This window comes from Martes martes, assembly GCF_963455335.1.
Source record: "Martes martes genome assembly, chromosome: 2".
Lineage (NCBI taxonomy): Eukaryota > Metazoa > Chordata > Mammalia > Carnivora > Mustelidae > Martes > Martes martes.
Window position 1 is genome coordinate 205,993,214 of NC_137889.1, and position 20,658 is coordinate 206,013,871.

General features: G+C 42.8%; 2 protein-coding genes across 5 annotated transcripts in view; one reads left to right on the forward strand and one right to left on the reverse strand.

The window, feature by feature from the left end:
- HELQ (helicase, POLQ like) overlaps window positions 1-15,597 on the reverse strand; it is a 48,153-nt gene extending 32,556 nt beyond the window's left edge. For all 4 annotated transcript variants that reach the window (XR_013966449.1, XM_080797282.1, XM_080797281.1 and 1 more), the window contains exons 1-8: window positions 15,286-15,597; window positions 13,664-14,375; window positions 9,159-9,337; window positions 8,392-8,592; window positions 7,887-7,959; window positions 5,548-5,645; window positions 3,963-4,061; window positions 2,352-2,497 (exon numbers count right to left, since the gene is read on the reverse strand). Coding sequence is in view for 3 of the 4 variants with exons in the window: in XM_080797282.1 (XP_080653408.1) it covers window positions 2,352-2,497; window positions 3,963-4,061; window positions 5,548-5,645; window positions 7,887-7,959; window positions 8,392-8,592; window positions 9,159-9,337; window positions 13,664-14,375; window positions 15,286-15,459 (1,682 nt within the window). In the remaining variant the exon portion in view is untranslated. The remainder of the gene's footprint in view (window positions 1-2,351; window positions 2,498-3,962; window positions 4,062-5,547; window positions 5,646-7,886; window positions 7,960-8,391; window positions 8,593-9,158; window positions 9,338-13,663; window positions 14,376-15,285) is intronic.
- A 69-nt stretch (window positions 15,598-15,666) lies between these two features.
- Window positions 15,667-20,510, forward strand: MRPS18C (mitochondrial ribosomal protein S18C). Its single transcript, XM_080797490.1, has 6 exons — window positions 15,667-15,961; window positions 17,269-17,321; window positions 18,521-18,604; window positions 19,621-19,678; window positions 20,196-20,255; window positions 20,339-20,510. The coding sequence occupies exons 1-6, from the start codon at window positions 15,862-15,864 to the stop codon at window positions 20,413-20,415; spliced, it is 432 nt and encodes a 143-aa protein (XP_080653616.1). The 5' UTR covers window positions 15,667-15,861; the 3' UTR covers window positions 20,416-20,510.
- The last annotated feature ends 148 nt before the right edge of the window (window positions 20,511-20,658 follow it).

Genomic DNA, 20,658 nt, shown 5'->3' on the forward strand with positions numbered 1-20,658 from the left:
AGAAAGGACATGCGATAAGCCTTTCTTCCTGGATCTGAGTGGGAAGTGTCAGCGTGAACACATGCGATATTTTGTCTTTAACTATTATGCGGCACCTCTGCCCACTAAAAATGTCTAGGGGAAGTGCCTGTCCAGGGGTGTCTCAGTTGTTAAGCATCTGCCTTCGGCTCAGGTCCTGATCCCAGGGTCCTGGGTTTGAGCCCCCGCATCGGGCTCCCTGCTCAGCGGGGAGCCTGCTTCTCCCTCTCCCTCTGCCCCTCCCTGCTTGTGCTTTCTCTTGTGCTCTGCTCTCTCTCAAATAAGTAAAATCTTTAAAAAAAGTGTCAGCTCAGGGGGCGCCTGGGTTGCTCTGTGGGTTAAGCCTCTGCCTCAGGTCATGATCTCAGGGTCCTGGGATTGAGCCCCACATCAGGCTCTCTGCTCAGTGGGGAGCCTGCTTCCCTTCCTCTCTCTCTGCCTGCCTCTCCCCTACTTGTGATCTCTGTCTGTCAAATAAATAAATAAAATCTAAAAAAAAAAGAAAGTATCAAGTATTGGGGTGCCTGGGTGGCGCAGTCTGTAGAGCATCCGACTCCTGATTTAGGCTCAGGTCATTCAGGGTCATGTGACTGAGCCCTGTGTAGGGGCTGCACTCAGCAGGGAGTCTGCTTGAGATTCCTTCCCTCTGCCCCTGCGCTGGCTCGGGCACACTCTCTGATAAATAAATAAATCTTAAAAGAAAAAAAAAAGTATCCATTACAATTTATTAACTAAGGGTCCTGGAAAACCAGATGTTTAAGTGCTTCAGTGTTAAATATCAACATTTATGATCCAAGTAAACTATTATCATCCACAAGCAAAATAATTCAAGGGTATAACTAATAAATCGCATGTCTTCCAGTCAAATGTTAGTCTCTAAATCTCCACATCACTTAGCCAGTGCCAAAATTCCCTTAGTCTATGAAAACAAATGACTTACTGAGACCACCTCAATGACAATTTAATTTCCTTAGGTTTTTATAAATCAACATCATCATTGTAAAGGCAGACTATTAGTTACCAAAATGGAAAATTCCTTGACTCTATCCCAAACATCTAGATCTTTGTGCTGGTCAATAAATTTAACTCTATCAGACTAATCCATGACAGCAGGACTGGAAGGGGAGATGGGAGCTGCCTAAACTAGAATCCAGGGTAATAATGGTCCATGGTAATACAGCACTGGTTAGGGGGCCAAAAAGAAGTCTGAAAAATCCGATGAAACTACACATGGCACAAAGGTACAGAAAAAAACTCAACTGTTCATACTCAAGGTCATTTTACACTTATCTCTATGAATATAACAGAGCCAATATTAAAATACTATCAAATTACAAACTAATAAATTACTTAATTACCTAAGAAATTTAATTTAAATGTCCACATAAGTGTTAAGTTTACTAAGAAAACAAAAGCAACAGTATTTAATTAAAGAGAAGGTTAAACTAAACTATGCTTCATGGGGCACCTGGGCTATGATTCATGGGGCACCTGGGTGGCTTAGTCACTTAAGCATATGCCTCAGGTCATAGTCTCAAGGTCCTGGGATTGAGCCCCTAGTCGAGTTCCCTGCTCAGCGGAGAGTCTGCTTCTCTCTCCCTTTGCCCCACCCCTCTGCTGCTCTCTTTCTCTGCTTCTGTCTCTCTCAAATAAATAAATAAAATCTGGGGCGCCTGGTGGCTCAGGTCAGGATCCCAGGGTCCTGGGATCGAGCCCCGCATCGGGCTCTCTGCTCAGCAGGGAGCCTGCTTCCCTTCCTCTCTCTCTCTCTGCCCACCTCTCTGCCTACTTGTGCTCTCTGCCTGTCAAATAAATAAATAAAATCTTTAAAAATAAATAAATAAATAAATAAATAAATAAAAAAAATCTTTGAAAACGATAATGATTCATATCTGCAGTGATTAGTGACTGATCCTCTATCACAGCCAGTTCCTGACCTTGGCTGGATGCTGAACCTGCCTGGAAAGTTCTATAAAATAATGATACCTGGGTCCTATCCGCAGACAGTCTGATTTGTCTGGGATGTAACCTGGGCCCTGGGATTTTTAAAAGCCCTTGAGAGGATTCATTTGCAGTCAAGATTGAGGATCACTGATCTAAGCCATTATACTGGTCAGCACTCTCTTTCACGTAGTCTTAGAATTTTTCTTTGGCTATTTCACAGATATGAATTTCACAGTTACACTTTCTTCAGGGTTAGGGCCCTTAGAATCTAGTACAGCAACTTAATGTAACATTCTACAAGAAATAATAAGTGCTTGTTGAATAAACAGAATACACAGCATGTAAACCATGGTAAAATAAAACAGAGTATTTTTTGAAGATTAACATACTTGCTTAAAAATTTGCATATCATTTCCGCTACGTTTTCACAGTTCTTCTTAGTGGGACAAAAAACTAAGCAGGAATAATTGGGAATGACTTCTGCCACCAATGCTACCAAGTGATCGGGATCCACCTTTTTCAGAGTATCAGAATACTGTACAACGAGATGTAGGAACAAGGTAGTTAGTTAGCAACCATGAAAACCTGTCATTTACCAGACTGCTCTGTAATTTTGAACTTCTCATTTGATAAATCTGATCATTTAAAAGAAAAGATGAAACCCAGATGAAACATCAAAATGTTAAGTCCCACTTTTAGGTCATTATGGTTTTGTTAGGTGTATTTGGTTTTAAATTAAAGAAGTGAAAATAGCAAATGTTATTAATAACCCCACTGCATGTTCATCTCTACCAGAGCAAAGCAAAGAGGTCCACAGAGAGAAACACAGATTGGTCCTAATAACAGCCAAAGGACCACGTAAACAAGATATACTTTTACTATTACTAATAGTTTTCAAAAACACAGGATTCAATCATACTACAGTATAAATTTTCTGAAATAAAAAATGTATTTGTCAAGCAGACACATGGAACCCAACATATGGAAAAATATTTAACAATACAATATTAAAAACACAAAATTATTTAAAAATCTCACTTCCAGGGTGCCTGGGTGGCTCAGTGGGATAAGTCTCTGCCTTAGGCTCAGGTCATGATCTCAGGGTCCTGGGACTGAGGCCCACATTGGGCTCTCTGCACAATGGGGAGCCTGCTTCCCCCTCTCTCTCTGCCTGCCTCTCTGTCTGCTCGTGATCTCGCTCTATCAAATAAATATATAAATAAATCTTTAAAAATTTTTTTTAAATTTAAAAAATCTCACTTCCTTCAACTTTATTGGAAACCAAGATACAGATTTAGAATACACCTTTACAGAATTCTAAAATATTATAAAATCCCTTTCTCCCCTTTTTAATATCCTTAATATAAGTCACAGAACATTAACACAGCAGTCACTAACATTTTTGTACACAGTATCTCAACTACATAGCCCACAAAAATTTCTTCTCGTTTTGTGCTTATTGCTGAATGAATGAACATTTAAGGGAGAGGTCTGCAGATTTTCTTGGTTCATGGAGCTCCAGGGCCAAAAGAAATACCTAACAGCTTTGTTTCTTAGGTACTTAGGTTCACACAACTTAAATATGTATTTCCTCACAATTCAGTAGCCGTTTGAATAAATAATATGCATCAGTTGAATGAAGAAAATATAATCTCATTCTTAACCGTAACAGCCCACTGACAGGATGTGCGCACAGCTGGGCACCGCATAGTCTTTCAGATGTTAGAATCAGATTGGAAATGGCCATTCTTTTTCTACCCCACATTGATTTTCACATGGTATTTGTTTACAGTAACTGCAAAAAACAAACCAACAGAAAACTTCACTAAGACCTGATATCATAGAAAGGAACACAGTGTGATCTGACGTCCAAGCTGGAAACTACCTTGAACCAGCAGTTTGTAGGGTGTGCAACAGATGTCAGGCACCAGCTGCTTCTCGTTAATATCTCTTAGGGCACCAAGGGTGGGAACCTCATATTCAAGGGTTATCAATGTTACCTGACAATTAAGGAGACGTGAAAAAGTCATGCCGTTCTCAGCTTTGCTGTCAACCTCATATATGGCATCGTTTATTTTCAAATATTCTTTTAATTCAACCTTGGATTGGAAAGACATTTGCAATTAATACCATATACAAATTCCTCTTTCCAGAGTTTTAAATTTCATAAAATGTTCTAAAAATGGACAACAGAAAAACTGTAGCTTTTCTAAGGTATGTAAAACATGCTTCAATGTAAAAGTTTTTTCTTTACCATTTCTTTTTCCCTTTCAATCAAAGTGGAGATTATTATCCTTGAAAAAAATACTTTTGAACAGGCACTATCTAAAAGGAAAGCAGACACTTCTGTATTCGTCACAAGAAGGACAAATAAGTCAATGTTCACATTCTTGTGTTATTCCTCAGATCTCAAATTTTCTGTCTTACAGTCATCAGTTTTAATTGTAAATATCACATTATTTTTAATTTAAGTATTTGTAGACAAAAAAAATCTTAAAGATTTTATTCATTTATTTGAGAAAGAGAGAGAGAAGAGAGAGAGTGCGTGAGCAGTGGGGAGGGGCAGAGCTGGAGGAAAAGCAAACCTCCCACTGAGCAGGGAGTCCAATGCTGGCTGAGCCAAAGGCAGATAGTCAAACAACTGAGCCACCCAGGCGCCCTATAAAAAATGTTTATAAATACAGTTCATTGCGTTTTTAAAAGGAGTCAGCAAGTATCTGCTGAAAATTCTCTTGGTGCAAATGCAAAAACATCCAATCTCAAATTAAAATTTGGTGATTCTCAGTAATTATTTTCTGAAAAGCTATCTGGACACTGACCATGCATACACACTAGTACCGCACAGAGAGTATATGTTCATTATAAGCTACTTTCAGATAACTGTGAATTATATTTATTTACTTTAAGTCTTTTGGGGATACCATTACTAGCGAGTTTAAATTAAATCCACGTGACATTTTAACTTATTTTTTAAAAAATATTTTATTTATTTATTTGACAGAGATCACAAGTAGGCAGATAGGCAGGCAGAGAGGAGGAAGCAGGCTCCCCACGGAGCAGAGAGCTGGATGTGGGGCTTGATCCCAGGACCCTGAGATCACGACATGAGCCGAAGGCAGAGGCTTTAACCCACTGAGCCACCCAGGTTCCCTGACATTTTAACTTATTAAAAGAGCATTGCTAACTACCAAAAGCATAAATATCTGAAAACATCTTAACTTTCAAGATAAACGGTTTTATGTGCTAATAACTCAAAACATGACTGAATTTTGACCAAATGAAAAAAATTTACCTTACAGAATTAAGAAGTGGAAAAACAGAATGGGCCTGGAAAATTTCACTCAGTAAGTATTCATTGAAGGCCCATGGGCCAAAGCATTGTTCCAGGTGCTACAGACACAGTAGTGACCCGAGCCACAATCCCTAACCCCAGAGTTTATATTCTCTATACACAAACTCTTATTAGCATATAGCCACGGTCGGGGGAATTATGCCCCTTCCCTACTGTCTGGTATGTTTCCTCCTTGTCTCTCTGAGTGAGATGATACATAACAAATCCATACAGTGCAAACCTTAGGTACATACTGGTCTAAACTGACTGGTGTAATATTCCGCTTGAAGAAACTCTTGTAGATCTTCAACATTGTTCAGTGTGGCACTCATGCCAATAATCTGAGTTGTTTCTAAAAGAAAATCCAAAGGAGAGAGGAAAATGTGTTACTTGGTGTAACACAATAGTAAGTTAGTAACCTTTCTGTGTTCAGGACTCTTCCTGGGTGATCTGGGAAAAGGAGGGAGTGAGAGGAGGTAAGAAAAATAAAAAGATATTGGCAGAGTATTATTCTGGCAAACAAAGACTGAAAACTTTCCGTGACCTGAAAGTTGCCATTTGGAATTCTACAGAACTTCACACTCGGCAAAAAGTCCCATCTTCATCAAGACTTCTAAGCAGCAATAATGAGTATGAAATACACTTGCTGCTGGCTCTCTGGACCACTGCCACGAAGAGCTAGGACATGTGCCACAGGTATGCCTGAAGGCAGAGGTACAGCGTAGGATGCAGGGCTGAACAGGTCCTCAACACTTGCCAAATAAAGCCCTTAATGGGATCTTGCTATCAGGTTGTCAACTTCTTTTTCTTTTTAAACAAAGGTGGAGTAAAACTCGAAACTACATGTCCTCTTGGGCAGTATGAAGTGGCTGCCTTCCACAGGAGAGCAGTTCGGTCAGGCAGGACCTATTACTATCATCCATTTAAAAAAAAAAATGCTTTATTATGGCAGTATAGCTGACATGCAGTGTTGTATTAGTTTCAGGCGTATAACATGGTGATTCCGCAATGCGGGACATGACACACTTTTCACCACGATAAGTACAGCTACCATCTGTCATCATACACCGTTATTACAATATTACTGACCATATACCCTAGGCTGTACTTCCCAACCTCGTGACTTATTTTGTAACTCTAAGTTTGTACCTCTTACTCCCCCTCACCAATCTTGCCCATTTCACTGTCATCTATTTTGACGCATAAGGAAACAGAGGCGCAGTTGCGATACCTTGCTCAAGGTCACATATGCAGTTAAAAGTGAGTCAGGATTTTAATCCAGCTCAAGTCCGTCCTCAGCCATTACGCTATGCTCTCTCTCATGGTAACACACGATCCCCACAGAGAGAGTGCTTCAGCACTCAAAGGAAAGGAAATTGATAAACAATCAAATGCTGAAGGAAAGCCAGCCAAGGACCGTCAGTGTGCACTGGATTTGACAAACAGGCAACGCTTCTCCTCTTTTCCTCTGCTTTACATTCTTCCATAGAATTTGTCACCATTTGACACACTGTATGTTTTCTTGTTTATCTGCTTATTGTCTGCTCACTTTCACTAAAATACAGGTTTGATGAAGGCAGGGTTATTTTTTTGTGTGTTACGCACTGTTATATCCTTAGCACTAAAAACAGTGCCTGGCACAAAGTAGGTACTCAGTAATTTTTTTTAATGAATGATTATAAAGTGCCACGACCTGCCTAGATACCATAGCTATCAAAATTTTAAAAATAATTCTTAATATTTGGCCCTTAAAATAACTTTTCCATAAATAAGCTATTGCAATATATAACTTAGTAAGTTATTGCAATAGTGTATCTATAAATAGGAAATAAATAGAAAGTGTATCTATAAATATCTATAAATAGGAAAGTTATTGCAATAGTGTATAAATAGGAAATAAATAGTGTATCTATAAATAGTGTATCTATAAATATCTATAAATATAAGTAGTGTATCTATAAATAGTGTATCTATAAATATATATATAAATATAGATACACTAAAATAGTGTATCTATAAATATAAATAATATCTATAAATAGTGTATCTATAAATAAATATAAATATAAATTTATAAATCTATAAATTCAGAACAAGTATCAAAAGAACATCCGATGTCGCAAAGAGCTCTTCGAGTGGCTACTTGCATTCGCCGCTCTCCTGGTCTGACCAGGGTGAGACTGATGGCAGCGGCAGCAACAATCGCGCATTGAGCGCTCCGTGCTAAGCAAGTGCTGACTACTTTACACTAACTCATACGATCCCCCAGCAACCCCCTCAAGGTGGTACCATTATCATCCCCATTTAGTAGATGAAGAAATAGAGAGGTTGAGTCACATGCCCACACATGCACAGCTGGTAAGTGGAGAATAACATGGGATGTCCGGATGTTAATCTCCTTCATATTCACAGCTCTGCTCATCTACCCATTTTTCCAACCAAATTTTCTGAATTTGCTTTAGAAATAAAAATCCAAAGACGGAAGCTTAAGTATCTTACCCAAGGGGATATCATCTAGCTAGTGATAAAACAGTCTTTCATAGGCCTCCTGAGGATAAATCAGTTAGGGACCACATTTGAAAAAAATACTTACTGCTAGTGTAGAGGATTTTTGATAGGGTCATTTCCAGGATAGCCCCACGGCTCCCTTCACCAATCATGTGCAACTTTGAAATTTAAAAACAGAAGGGAGGAAGAAAAGTAAATTTGCATATAATGCCTATATAGAACATGCATTTATTTATATGAAATGAAGTTATCTTTGCTTTATAACTCTTAAGCATTTTGGATATAGCAACCAGAATACATATGCACTGTATCACTGATATTTTGGTTAATGAGGCTTGGGGGCAACATCCTGACATATCTAGAATTCATAATTACCATTATAAAATTGAATACATGCAGACATTTATTCACTCTTCAAAAAACACTTGACACAAAACTGAATTTAAGATTACCAAGCATGCATGAAATGTATTCATCTGTATAGTCCATCTATTAAAACAAGTTACTTATTTTCATAGAGGTACTAAGGAGATACACATAATAATGTTAGTATAATAAAAATGTTGATAATTATAAAAACAGTTACCAACCTCATCTACAACAACCAGACCCAGACTGCCAATCCTTCCAGTTTCAATCAAGGAGTTTACCAGACTATGTCCTTTTTCGATAGTGGCAATATATAGAGATTTTTTTTCCCTTCTTTTAATTGGAGGAAATTTTCCTTTGCTTCCAGCATATTCTTCAACAAAGAAGCCCAGTTCTATACCAAAACTTGACAAACCTGAAATCTAGAATATTAGTTAAAATAAACATACAAAAAAATCAGATAATTATGAACTCAATTACCAAGTGCTCATGTTGATTTCTTAAAAAATCTAAAATACTATATAATACCAATGAATGAGAACAAGGTCACAGATAAGACATCCATATCTAAGAAATGTCATAATTAGTATCTGTGGCTCTTTGCAAAAGGAATGTAACTTTTAAACCACATAATCGATGTGGAAATAAATTTCAACTGTCTCCTCGGATATAAAAAAAAAAAACAAACCCAGAATAATTTACTTACTTTCATAATAATTGGTTACTTTCTGCTTGAAAAGGCAGTTTGAATATCAATATATTAAGTATCAGTATTAAAATGGAATTTAATCTGCCAGTTTAGAAAAAAGAATAAAATTCTTGTTGTAATTAGTATTAGAAGTGATTTTTGGTAGGTCCTACACTTGCTTTTGCACATCCTGAGAATATCCTCTACCTCTTCTCAATGAAAAGTTGTTACATTTATGCTACTTTTTATATTTTAATGTGAAAATGTCAGCAAATGCTGTTTGTTAAAAAGCAATCACACCTTTTCTTGGACAATTGCCACATATGGTAGGATCATTAGAACATCTCTTCGCCGGCAAAGCAGTTCTTGCAGCATTAAAATTTCTGCCACAAGGGTTTTTCCACCACTCGTTGGCAAGGAATAGATTAAGTTTTTTCTTTCTTGCACAGAATTCAATGTTAAGCAAGTATGTTGCCATTCTGTGGAGTTAAAAAAAAAAAAAAAAAGGCATTTTTTTCCCCTTCTGCAATTCAGTCTCAAGAAAGTTTCCTAAGAAGGAAAACGCAAATCCCACTCTATAGATCATCTTCTCAAAACGGTAAGTGTAATTATACATCAACATTAAGTGTAAGCATCCCTAGTGCACCGTGGACACAGCCAGTTAGAATCTAATTCTAATTCAAGTCTGGGTAGCACAGTGGGTCACTAAGCCATCTATTTGCCAGATGTGCACTTAGGTCTAAGATTCCAACAGTGGCCTGGGACGTAATCTGAGACATGAGAAGAGCTAAAGGACAGTACGAGGATCTGTGTGAGTTTTTAGGCTTTCCTCTTTTGTTCTGCAAGGAGATCATGTAAGCTTCCTTTCCTCTTCTACACAAACAACATCCTAGAGAAATAGGGGGAGGACGAAAAAGATATCTACGAGGTTTTACACACACTAAGAAAGACTATTCACCTGGCCCTCGTGGGGAGCTGAACTCTGGTCTGAATGCCATTTTGAAGTGTTAAGAATCTTTAAAACATAAAAGGCTAGGATTGGGTGCCTGGCTGACTCAGTCGATAGAGCATGCGACTACTGATTTCAGGGTTGTAAGATCTCTACACGTTGGGTATAGAGATGACTTAAAAATAAAATCTTTATTTATTTTTTTTTTTGAAGATTTTATTTATTTATTTGAGAGAGAGAGAGAGAGCGCACAAGCAGGGAGGGGCAGGGAGAAGCAGACTCCCCGCTGAGCAGGGAGCCCAATATGGGGCTCGATCACAGGACCTTGAGATCAGGACCTGAGCCCAAGGTAGATGCTTAACCACCTGAGCCACCCAAAATGGCTTTTATTTTTATACCCCCAAAATAAAAATCTTTAAAATACAAAAGACTAAGATTATTAACTGGCCCATCTAGGAGTTTCACAATTTAGCAAAGTGGAATTCATAAAAAGGATATCAGACCCAAAACATAGTGTGAAATCTAGTGTAACTACTCTGTAGGCTAACCTGACAACGTCGATCATCGAAAGTCTTCAAAACGCACATTAGTATTTCATCACTAGAAAAACGGGCAAAAGATAGGATGACATTTCACAGCAGAGAGAAATACACAAAAAGATGCTCCACTGTTACTTACTGGGTTGGCAAAATAAAGACACAAAGTACAAGTAACTACTACCACCAAAAACCACAAAAGCTTCACACATGGAAAATCCAGAGCTGACTTGATTGGGGACAAATAGACATTCTTAGGGTGGTCCTTGAGAGCATAAAATACTATAATCTTTTTAGAAAGCAAACAGTATCGAAAATAAAACTGCACACTGTCTTTGAGCTAGCAGTATTACTTCTAGGTCTCTACACCTACAGAAATAAAAGCAAGGACATAGATTATGTGCAAGAATGTTCATCACAGCAGTGTTTGTATGTAACAAAGAGCCTTCGAGGGGTAAAAGGTGAATGAATTATTGCACAACTGTATCATTCTTTGCAGCTTGAAAACAGGTGGTTGACTGCTCAATGTACAGTTAAGTAAAAGATCATAAATGTGAACTGGATTGTATAAACCCAATTATGTACAGATATTAGAAACAAATATATAATAGAAAAGTGGGATTTGAATGTATTATGTTTTCCAAAAAAATTAAATTAAAAAATGACTAACAGGATGTATTATAAAGGTATTAAAAACAGTTATGTCTGCAGGACGCCTGGGTGGCTCAGTTGGTTAAGTGGCTGCCTTCCGCTCAGGTCATGATCCCAGCGTCCTGGGATCTAGTCTGGCATCCAGCTCCTTGCTCGGCGGGGAGCCTGCTTCTCCCTCTGCCTCTGCCTGCCACTCTGTCTGCCTGTGCTCGCTTGCACGTGCACACTCTCTCTGAAAAATAAATAAAAAATCTAAAAAAAAACCCCAACAACAACAAAAAAGTTACGTCTGAATGACAGGCAAGTGACATTAATTTCTTATATTTTGGTGATTCCCAAATATGTGCAAATGACTTTTTTTCAGTTTAAATATTTCAAAAATACTTAAATACTTAAGCTTAATATTTATATATTAAAGATATTTCAGACTGGTATCATCCATTATCTATGGAACTTCAGATGTCTATAAGAAAATACAACTTGAGGGGGCACCTGGGTGGCCCAGTGGGTTAAAGCCTCTGCCTTTGGCTCAGGTCATGATGCCGGGGTCCTGGGATCGAGCCCCCGCATGGGGCTCTCTGCTGGGCGGAGAGCCTGCTTCCCTTCCTCTCTCTCTGCCTGCTTGTGATCTCTGTCTGTCAAATAAATAAATAAAATCTTAAAAAAAAAAAGAAAATACAACTTGACCATTTCTGCATTTTATCCAACTCTAATTTTTAAAGACTACAATGACCAAAATAGCAAATGTTTGGTAATATCACTTCACACATTAAAAAAAGATATTGATTCTGAACATTTATATAAAACACACTAACCATGCAACTCTATAATAAAAGGGCAAAAGTAACAGTACAAGATTGAGGTTCTCAAGCTCAGTGGTTCTCAAACTTCTGGCACATCAGAATCCCCTGGAGGGCTCGTTAAAACCAATTGGCAGGTCACAACCTGAGATTCAGGAGGCCTAGAGCGGAGCCTGAGAACGCCTATTTCAACAAGTTTCAGGTGATGCTGATGCTGGGGTCCAGGAACCACACTTTGAGAACCACTGCTTTAGCGCAATCAAAGGTGGCACACACACACTTGTGCTTTAAATTGGTCATGTCATTAAGCCAGATTTATAAGTAAAAAGATTTAAAGACCTGTTATTTACTGAAGTTCTTACTTAGCAGCTACCAATATAGCTACAGACAGTTACCACAATCTAATTTGGCATGTCCTTGATGCAGAACATAACTTACAAATCAATCATTACTGGTATTATTCCTTTTTAAGAGATCAGGAACTAAGATTCAGAGTGCAAAACCTGTGTTTCAGGACGCCTGGGTGGCTCAGTCGGTTAAGCTGCTGCCTTCGGCTCAGATCATGATCCCGGGTCCTGGGATCCAGTCAGGATCCATCAGGCTCCTTGTCCAGCAGGGAGCCTGCTTTCTTTCTCTCTCTGCCTCTGCCTGCGACTCGGCCTGCTTGTGCTCTCTCTGACAATAAATAAATAAATAATCTTTAAAAAAAAAAAAAAAAAAAACAAACCTGTGTTTCGGTGACAGGGCCCGAATTCCTAACTAGCTGACGACCCCCAGCAGTTCAGAACCTACCAGAGTGTACCAGGCACAGAACTAGTTCTATAAGAAAAAGCTGAGTTAGAGCCCTGTCCTCAGGGTACTCAGTCTGGCAGGAGATGCAGCTTAAACAAAGAACAAGGTACTAGGAGAAAAGCAGAGGGAAGAAAGTTAATACCTATTTCAAGAGCAATACACACCGTTAGCTCCTTAACTGCAAACCTCACAATTCAGAATTTATTAGACTCTTGTGGTCTTATATTATTTTGTTTCCTGTAGTTCTACTTCTCCACCCGATTATCTCCTCCCCAAGATGAGAACCATGTTTTCACAGGGTTCCTACGGCACTAACACAGGAGTTTCGGAAATACTGATGAAGTATCTAATCAGTCAACAGGCTCATCTTTGAGGGTGTCAGCAACCATCCCTTCTTTGTCTAAAATGACACATAACAAAAATATATGCAAGGACCCAGGATTTTTGAGAAACATTACAATATATACTGTTACTAATACTATCTCTTGCACTTAACTCTTAACTTCTGCTGTCTTTAAAGATGTTTAGTTTTAATCAATGGTATCACTAACAGTGACATTTTCACTCAGGCCATGAATAGTCAAAGGAAGTTCCAAGTTTTTGTACAGAAGACAGAGTCAGCCAAAGACACAGCAGCTAAGAAAACTGAGAAGCAGCTAGACAGAGAAAAAACCAGGAGGAGAATGTCAGAAAGTCAAGAAACAGGTGTTTCAAGGGTCTGGTCAATTGTGTCATGTAAGCTACTGAGAAGTCAGGCAAGTGAGAACTGAAAGTATCAATGGATTTAAGACACCCTTGTCCTTGCATCTTAAACGAGAGCACAGACCCCAAAGTGGGCTGGGAATTATTTGAGGTGAGGACAGGGAGACAGCAATGATAACAGATTTGAGAAATGTGACCATGAAGGGAAGGAAAGAGGTTCAGTAGCAGGATGTTAGGGATGGAATGTTGAGAGGACCGATATTTTTATTTCTTAAGATGAAATATAGAACCGCAGGAGCATCTGATTTCTATTGACTTGCACTGGTATCGTGGTAATAATGGTAAATTTTTTTCATTTCAGCAAAAAGCATTTACCATATAATTTTTCAATTCCCTTGAACTGAACATAAAGGTCTCTCACTTTGCTGGGTAATGAATAAAAAGGACCAAGGTCATCTGATGATGACTCGATTGTTTTCTTAGCAACACTAATTTCTTCAGACAGGAGAGTCTCTTTGAGCTGTTTAGTTCTAGAAAACACTGGCGTTTGGGCCTTGGCATTTCCAGTCATGGCATTTTTTAGATGTTCTTTAAGACTTTTTCTCCTATTTTCTTCTGAACCACTTCTGACTTCTGAAGAGGAATCATCAGTTTGCTGGCGCTGTTCTACGCTATTCTGGGGTAATTCGTCATTCAGAGTCTTGTGAGAGGACGCGTCCCAATCCCTCTCTTCAGTACACTGGTTGCCCAAATCATCTGGAGAGTTCTGCAAATTTTCAAAGTATAAAACCTGTGAAGAAGGTACATCATACAAAATGTCAAGTTCAGCAGAGACATCCTCATGCCTGCTCCGGTTCTTCACGTGCTCATCCGTTTCTGATTCCGCGAAGCTGCCTACAGCAGTGGTGCCGAGTGCGCTGCGTTTGACGCTTTCCAAACAAAGACCTTCGGTGCTAAGCCCGGTGGCATGTTTTCCACGTTCAGAAACTTGCATATGTTGTTGTTCCACGTCGTCAACTTGAGCTAAAAAAGAATTCTCGGCAAAGCTGTCACAGTCACCGAACATGTCCTCTTCACTGTCATTATTCTGGAAAGAAAACGAGAAGATTTACGGTCAGTTCTGGCTTCATTAAGAACAGACGTTCCAGCGCAGAGCTATCCCAGGTACACAACTTCCTAAATGTCAGTCAGCGACGAAGCGGAGATTATCGGCTCCGCAAGGCCAGAGGGGGGAAGTGGTTTGCGCCAGCGGCAGTCCCCGGGTGCGGGGGTGCAGGGACGTGTTGCCGGCGGCCAGGACGCAGCGAGACCCGCAGACCCCCGCGGGAACGCCGGCCGCCGCACGTCTGGGGCAACCGCAGCACCGCGCTCGCCGCAGACCCGCACGCAAGGAGACCGGCGGGCGACAGAGCCGCCCCTGCGCGACCGGACGCGCTAAGGAGACTGTTCCCGGGAGTCGGGCCCGCACGGGCCCGCACAGCGCCTGCGACGGTCTCCTCGGCGGGAGAGACGTGAACTGGGGGGAAAACTGACAGCGAGTGATGAAGGAAACGGGACCCGCAGTCGGAAACGGCGATCTCGGGTCCCCCCCGACCACGCGGCTTAGGAAGACCCCAGCCCGGCGTGCGGCAGGGGCCGTCGGGCGAGCCGTCGCCGGGACCGGGTCTGCGTCCGTCCCGCCCCGCGCGCGGCACGGACGACGCCGTCCCGGGCTCCGCCCTGGAGACGGACACGGGAATGACACGGCGAGGCCCCGCGAGCCACAGCTACCAGCGACCCCGGAGTCGAGGCCGACGAGGGCCGCGGACACCGGGCGCGCCGAGCGCACGCGGAAAGGCACGCGCGCGGCCTCGGGGTTTCTACGCGCGCCCGGGCCGGCCTGCGGGCTCCTCCCGTGGGCGCGCCCCGCCGTCGGCGCCCGCCCCGCCGTCGGCGCCCGCCCCGCCGCGGGCAACGAGCCGGGCGCTCGCGGAGTCCGGGCGCTGCGCGGGCCGTACCTCGAGCGGCTGCACCTCCGCGGTCCTCCTCCGCCGGCTCCCGGCCGCCGGCCCCTCCTCCCGCTCCTGCCGGGGCTCGGCCGCGCTGCCGGCGGCCAGGCCGCTCCCTGGGCTCGGACGGTCCCTTTTGCGGACAGACACCCGCCGGCGGAGGCGGGAAGCGCCCTCGTCCATGGCAGGGGCCGAGGGCCGTGGCCGAACCCCGCCTCGCGTGACCCCGTCGCCAGACCCCTGTGGAAGGGGGAGCGCGGGGCAGCGCGCGGGCAGCAGGTGCGGGACCCCGCGCTCGCCCCTCCATCCACCTCAGACCACAGACCAATCGCGCGGGCTCTCAGACCGGAAGCGGAAGCACGAGCGTAGGGACCCGCCTTTTCCTTCTCCAGTCAGAGGCGTCCCAGGCTCGCGGCCGGGAGCGTCAGAGCGGAAAGGTGCTGCGCCGGCGCGTCGAAGACCTGACCGGCTCTTGTTCGCCCGCGGAACCTTTGAACCGAGTCCTCGGGCCAGCCGGGGAAGAGCCGCGGCGGGACTCGTCAGGACGGCTTGGAGAGAGGAGCGGAAGAGGAGGAGCGAGGACCCATGGCGGCCCTGGGCGCTGCTCGCGGTGGTCCGGGGAGGAAGCCGTGGACGCACTTCGTGAAGGCCGCTCTGTGCCTCCCGGGCCGTGGGACCCGCTCGGGTACGGTTCCGTGTCCCAGACCCTTCTTGGCCGTCGCCGCAGCGCTCCCTGGGTGCTCCCTGGGTGCGGGGGTCGTCCTGTGGGCCGGAGGACGCCGGCTCTTCGGGCAGTAGGAGCTTCCCCGAGGGGGACGGGATCCGTCGTGGTTCCTGACGCGTATTTTACTTTATTTTTATAAAACGTTACTTATTTGAGGCCGGGAGAGAGCGCGAGCGGGGGGCAGAGGGAGACGGGGAAGCGGGCTCGATCCCGGCACCCGGAGACCACGGCCTGAGCGCGGGCAGAGCTTAGCCCGCCGAGCCGCCCGGGCGCCCCGCTTTGCTTTCCCGAGTGGTAAAACGGAATCGAAGCCGACCGTGGAGAGCGGAGTCGCCTTTCCGGGACCTCCTGGTCTAAAACGAGCAGGTACGGGATTTGGAGAGGAGCCCCCCCCCCCCGGCCTGTTTTAAATCATCTTCGCTTGGGCTTGCGCTGCGCCTGGGTCACTCGTCTTCGGAACCTTTCGAGTCGCTTCCCCGGCTCCGCCCCCGGTCGCCGCCGTGACCGGTGTCGTCCAGCGAAGGGGACAGGGATGTCCTCCAGTCCTTTCCCCTCCCTATCACACACGCGGAAAGAACGACCGCGTGACTCTCGAGCAGCGGCAGGGACTGACGTGCCTCGAGCTCCAGGAGCAGCTGGCAAGGACGGGACGTGTCCGGAGGCCCGGGTAGTGCACTGCGGTCGTCCGGAGTCCCGGATGCGGGCCCGAGTGTGAGGGGGAACTGGCGTCTCTCCTCCGGCGTTGATCTCCGCCAGTGACGGCTCCTCGGGGGCCCCCCGCTGGCTTCAGTCACGCACGGTCCGCGTGGTGTTCTCCAGGCTCTGTCCTCGCAGCAGGTCCCCCTGCGGGAGCGGCGGCCACAACGGACCGTCCACGCTGGGACGGCGCAGGGAGCCCTGCTGCAGCCCGGCCGGCGGCCGCCCAGCCGGCCTGTGCCTCCGGGGGCTTCCTCCTGCTTTCCCCTCCAGTGCCGGCCCTAAAATCTGCCCCTACCCGCGGAGTGGGGGAAAGTCAGTCTCAGGAAGGGGCAGGCGAGAGGTGCGTGGGGCGGGGCGCGACGGGCGCTTTCCCGCAGGCCTCGGGAAGCCCGTTGGTCTCCGGCCTCACGCTGCCGCTCGTCCAGAGGCGTCTGTCCGCGCACCGGGTGTGAGTATAAAGCCGGTCTTTGCGCTGCACTCCCGGTTCGTCGTGCTGCCATGAGGACGGAATCCGGCTGGAGCTGAGAGCGGACGAAAGAATTGCTTTGTTGCCGTTTGTTTAATTGCAGTGCCCTGGAGAGGCTGTGCACGGTATCAGCGGGTGGCCGGCCCTGACGATCTGGTAAGACTTTTCTCCTTCCCTTTTAAGGCATTTGCAAATATGACCGCGTTCTTACATTTTAGGTATTGGAATAGAGTTCAGCTGAAGGACAAAACGATTAAGGTGATCAGCAGTTTGAGTTTGAAAATTATAATTTGTTGAATTGTCACTTAATTGAGTTTTGAAGTAAGAGAATTCCTAGAGTCCTACCAGAAGCATCACTTGTGTGACACCACATTTTTCTTCTTAGATCCCAAATTTAAGGATACATGCTTAGGAAATTAAAAAAGATAGTTTGGGTGGGTGCAGTCATTGCCAGATATCCACAGAGGGATTACAAAGTCTACCTGTACCTCGGCTCTCTTCCCCATGTCCTCTTCATTACTGGCGGTGGGCACGGGCTGTTTTCGTAAATGAAGGATCAAAATTAAAGTTTATGCTGGGACATTATATCGTGTCTTTTAGCCTGTAGGTGTGTCTTTATGGGTTTCAAGTACTAGCATTGGGCTTAGCCAGTGTAAATTTTCTTGCTACCTGCAAAGATGATGTGACACTCATCAAAGCATACAAAGCACTTAGTGCAGTGTAGAGAAGGAATGTCGTCATTGCATGGGAGCTGCGTGTAAATTGGATTAAGAAGGTGTGAGGAGTTGGAAAACACACAACTCTTCCAGTCCTTGAGCATCCTTCTCGTCATCTAATGCACACCAGAGTTCAAGGGAGTAAAGGGAATTACTAGAGCTCTTCTAGGTTCTAATGAAATGTGGGCTCTCAGAAAAAAGCTCACAGTCTCAGTCATTTGAAAATTTGCATACAACTACAGGGGGTTATGGACTTGAAAGCCATTCTAGATTAAGAGTCTATATCTGGCATAGATAAAGCAGCCTGGGACCACAAAAGTTATCCTCCCATAAACCTTTGTTTTCCCCAAGGATTGTATTTTATCCCAGAATCCTCCTCCAGGATTTAATTCCTCCTTAGCCAAACCAGAGTACTTGGACAAAATATGTACGAGCACACTGAAATCTTTAAAATGGTGACTCCTTTTCAGATACACTGATTTTTCTTATATAAGCCAAGCTGTTGTATTTTTTCTTTTTCATAGAAGGGTACAGCTAATCCTTTGGATAGATTTAAATGTGGTAACCTTAAGATTTAATCTTTTTAAATTTAACACATTAAACTGTATTACCAGATTTTTTTCCTTTCCTTTATCTTAGCCCGTTCCAATGGAAAATCCTTATAAGGAGCCTCTTAAAAAATGCATCTTGTGTGGAAAACGTGTAGATTATAAGAACGTACAGGTGAGATACAGTTTTACTTCGCTATATTTGATTTTAGGATTTGCTCCTTTGTTAGTCATAATTAAGGAGGATCAAGTTAGTTTCATAACAGGCTCTGTTTAGAGGCACCTGTTTTAGTAGCTTCATAATTTCAAATCTGGTTTTCTATGTATAAGGCATCTCTGTTTTATTCTAATGAGAGCCCTTTGGCTCTCCCTCATCCACTGTTATTTCAGGTCAGTGTTCTCTTGTCTTCCCTGGAGGTCACCAGCAGCTCACTGTGCAGTGATTCTTAGTTGGTAGAGTTGAATAGTTTCGAAAAATCTCCTCTGGTGAATTTGGACTCCATACTAATAACACTGCTGGTATAACTGCTTCAGATGCAATTTTATCTGTTGTCCAGGGCTCAGCAAATTAAAAGTGGCAAATGTAGGGGAGAGGATGATGCCGGAGTTAAGTATACTGACAGCAGCAAAAAGTGGTAGCTACCTTAGATGAAAACCGAGAAGGTTAAAGATGCATCTTACCAGAAGGATTATGCATAGTGCCAGGAACAGTGCCTGGTACCTGAAAAGTACTAAATAATTTACATGAATAAAACATAAATTATGGTAAGTGGTGTGATGTACCTGTACCTCTTGAAGACCTCACTGACGTCTGATACAATGTGATAGCCTCTTGTGACAGATGAAATGCTTAGTGCCTTATTACAAGCAATAGTATTATAGGAAAGTATCTGTGGAAAAGTTCAAGAAAACAGTTTTAGCTCTGAAGAAATGTGTACATTAATCTGTTTTGACACACTGAGTAAAAGAAGTTAACTTTAGTAATCAGTTTTTTCATTTAATTATTTAAAAAATTTTTTAAAAATGACCTATTAATAGAATGAGCATAGTTCAGTATTTTTAAGAAGTTTGTCTGAAATTTATTAAACCTTTACATAACTTGACAGTGATGTATAATTTTTTAAATTTACATAAAGTTGAACAGATGTGTTGATAGAAATTTTTTTTCTTCTCCAAATAAAACTCATACAGCTTTTGTCCCAGTTTATTTCTCCATTTACTGGATGCATTTATGGAAGGCACATAACAGGTATTTTGTTTTCTATTTTAGCAGCTTATTAAAAAAATTATACAAATCTACTTCTGTTATTTAAGAAAAATGTCAAATTTTCAAATTGTGCTATAAATCACTAGATACTACAGGTACTTTGAGAAAGCCTCTTCGTAGGCCAAAAGGATTATTATTTTACATGTCTTCTTATGCTCAGAGTTAACTATAGGCGGAAAACATGTAAAAAATGAGGGCTTAAGAAAATTGCATTGATGTTTTGGAGTATACTGTAATCATTCCTAGACTACTTATTTAACCCAGGGCCTACTGCCTATAGGCCAAGTCATCTCCCACCTGTTTTTGTCAGTAGCTTATTTACATAGTGCCTATGGCTGCTTTGTGAACTACATCACAGTATTTACGACAGTGGCTGTATGGCCTGCAAAGCCTATGAGATTTACTGCTTGGCTATTGCCAGCCTTTCCTTGACTGAAGATAGTTGCTATGCATTTTGAGTGTTGACATTTTTTATGAATATGAAAGCATTTTTTTATAGGTCTTTGTGGGAAGAAACAGAAAGAAATCACAAAAGCAATTAAGAGAGCTCAAATAATGGGTAAGAGCACCTGAAAAACTGAATCAGGCTAATCCAAAGTTTGCTTGTGACTGTTTGTGAAGCATTTTCATTTTCTTTTACAGGGTTTATGCCAGTTACATACAAGGATCCTGCATATCTCAAAGACCCTAAAGTTTGTAACATCAAGTATCGGGAGTAAATTATATGAGTCTTATCATCAATAAACATATTTTATAATAAATGGTCATATGATTCTAATACTGACTCAAGTTACAAGATTTAATAACCTTTGGGTAGAAAATCAGCTAAATCTTTTGAAACTGAAGTATTAAGTTTTTAATTCTTCACTGAAATCTTTCAAGGAAAAAGTAAGGCTTCCTCTCCACTGTTCTTTAATGAAAACAAGTTATTTAAAATGTTAATACACATTACATTTTATATA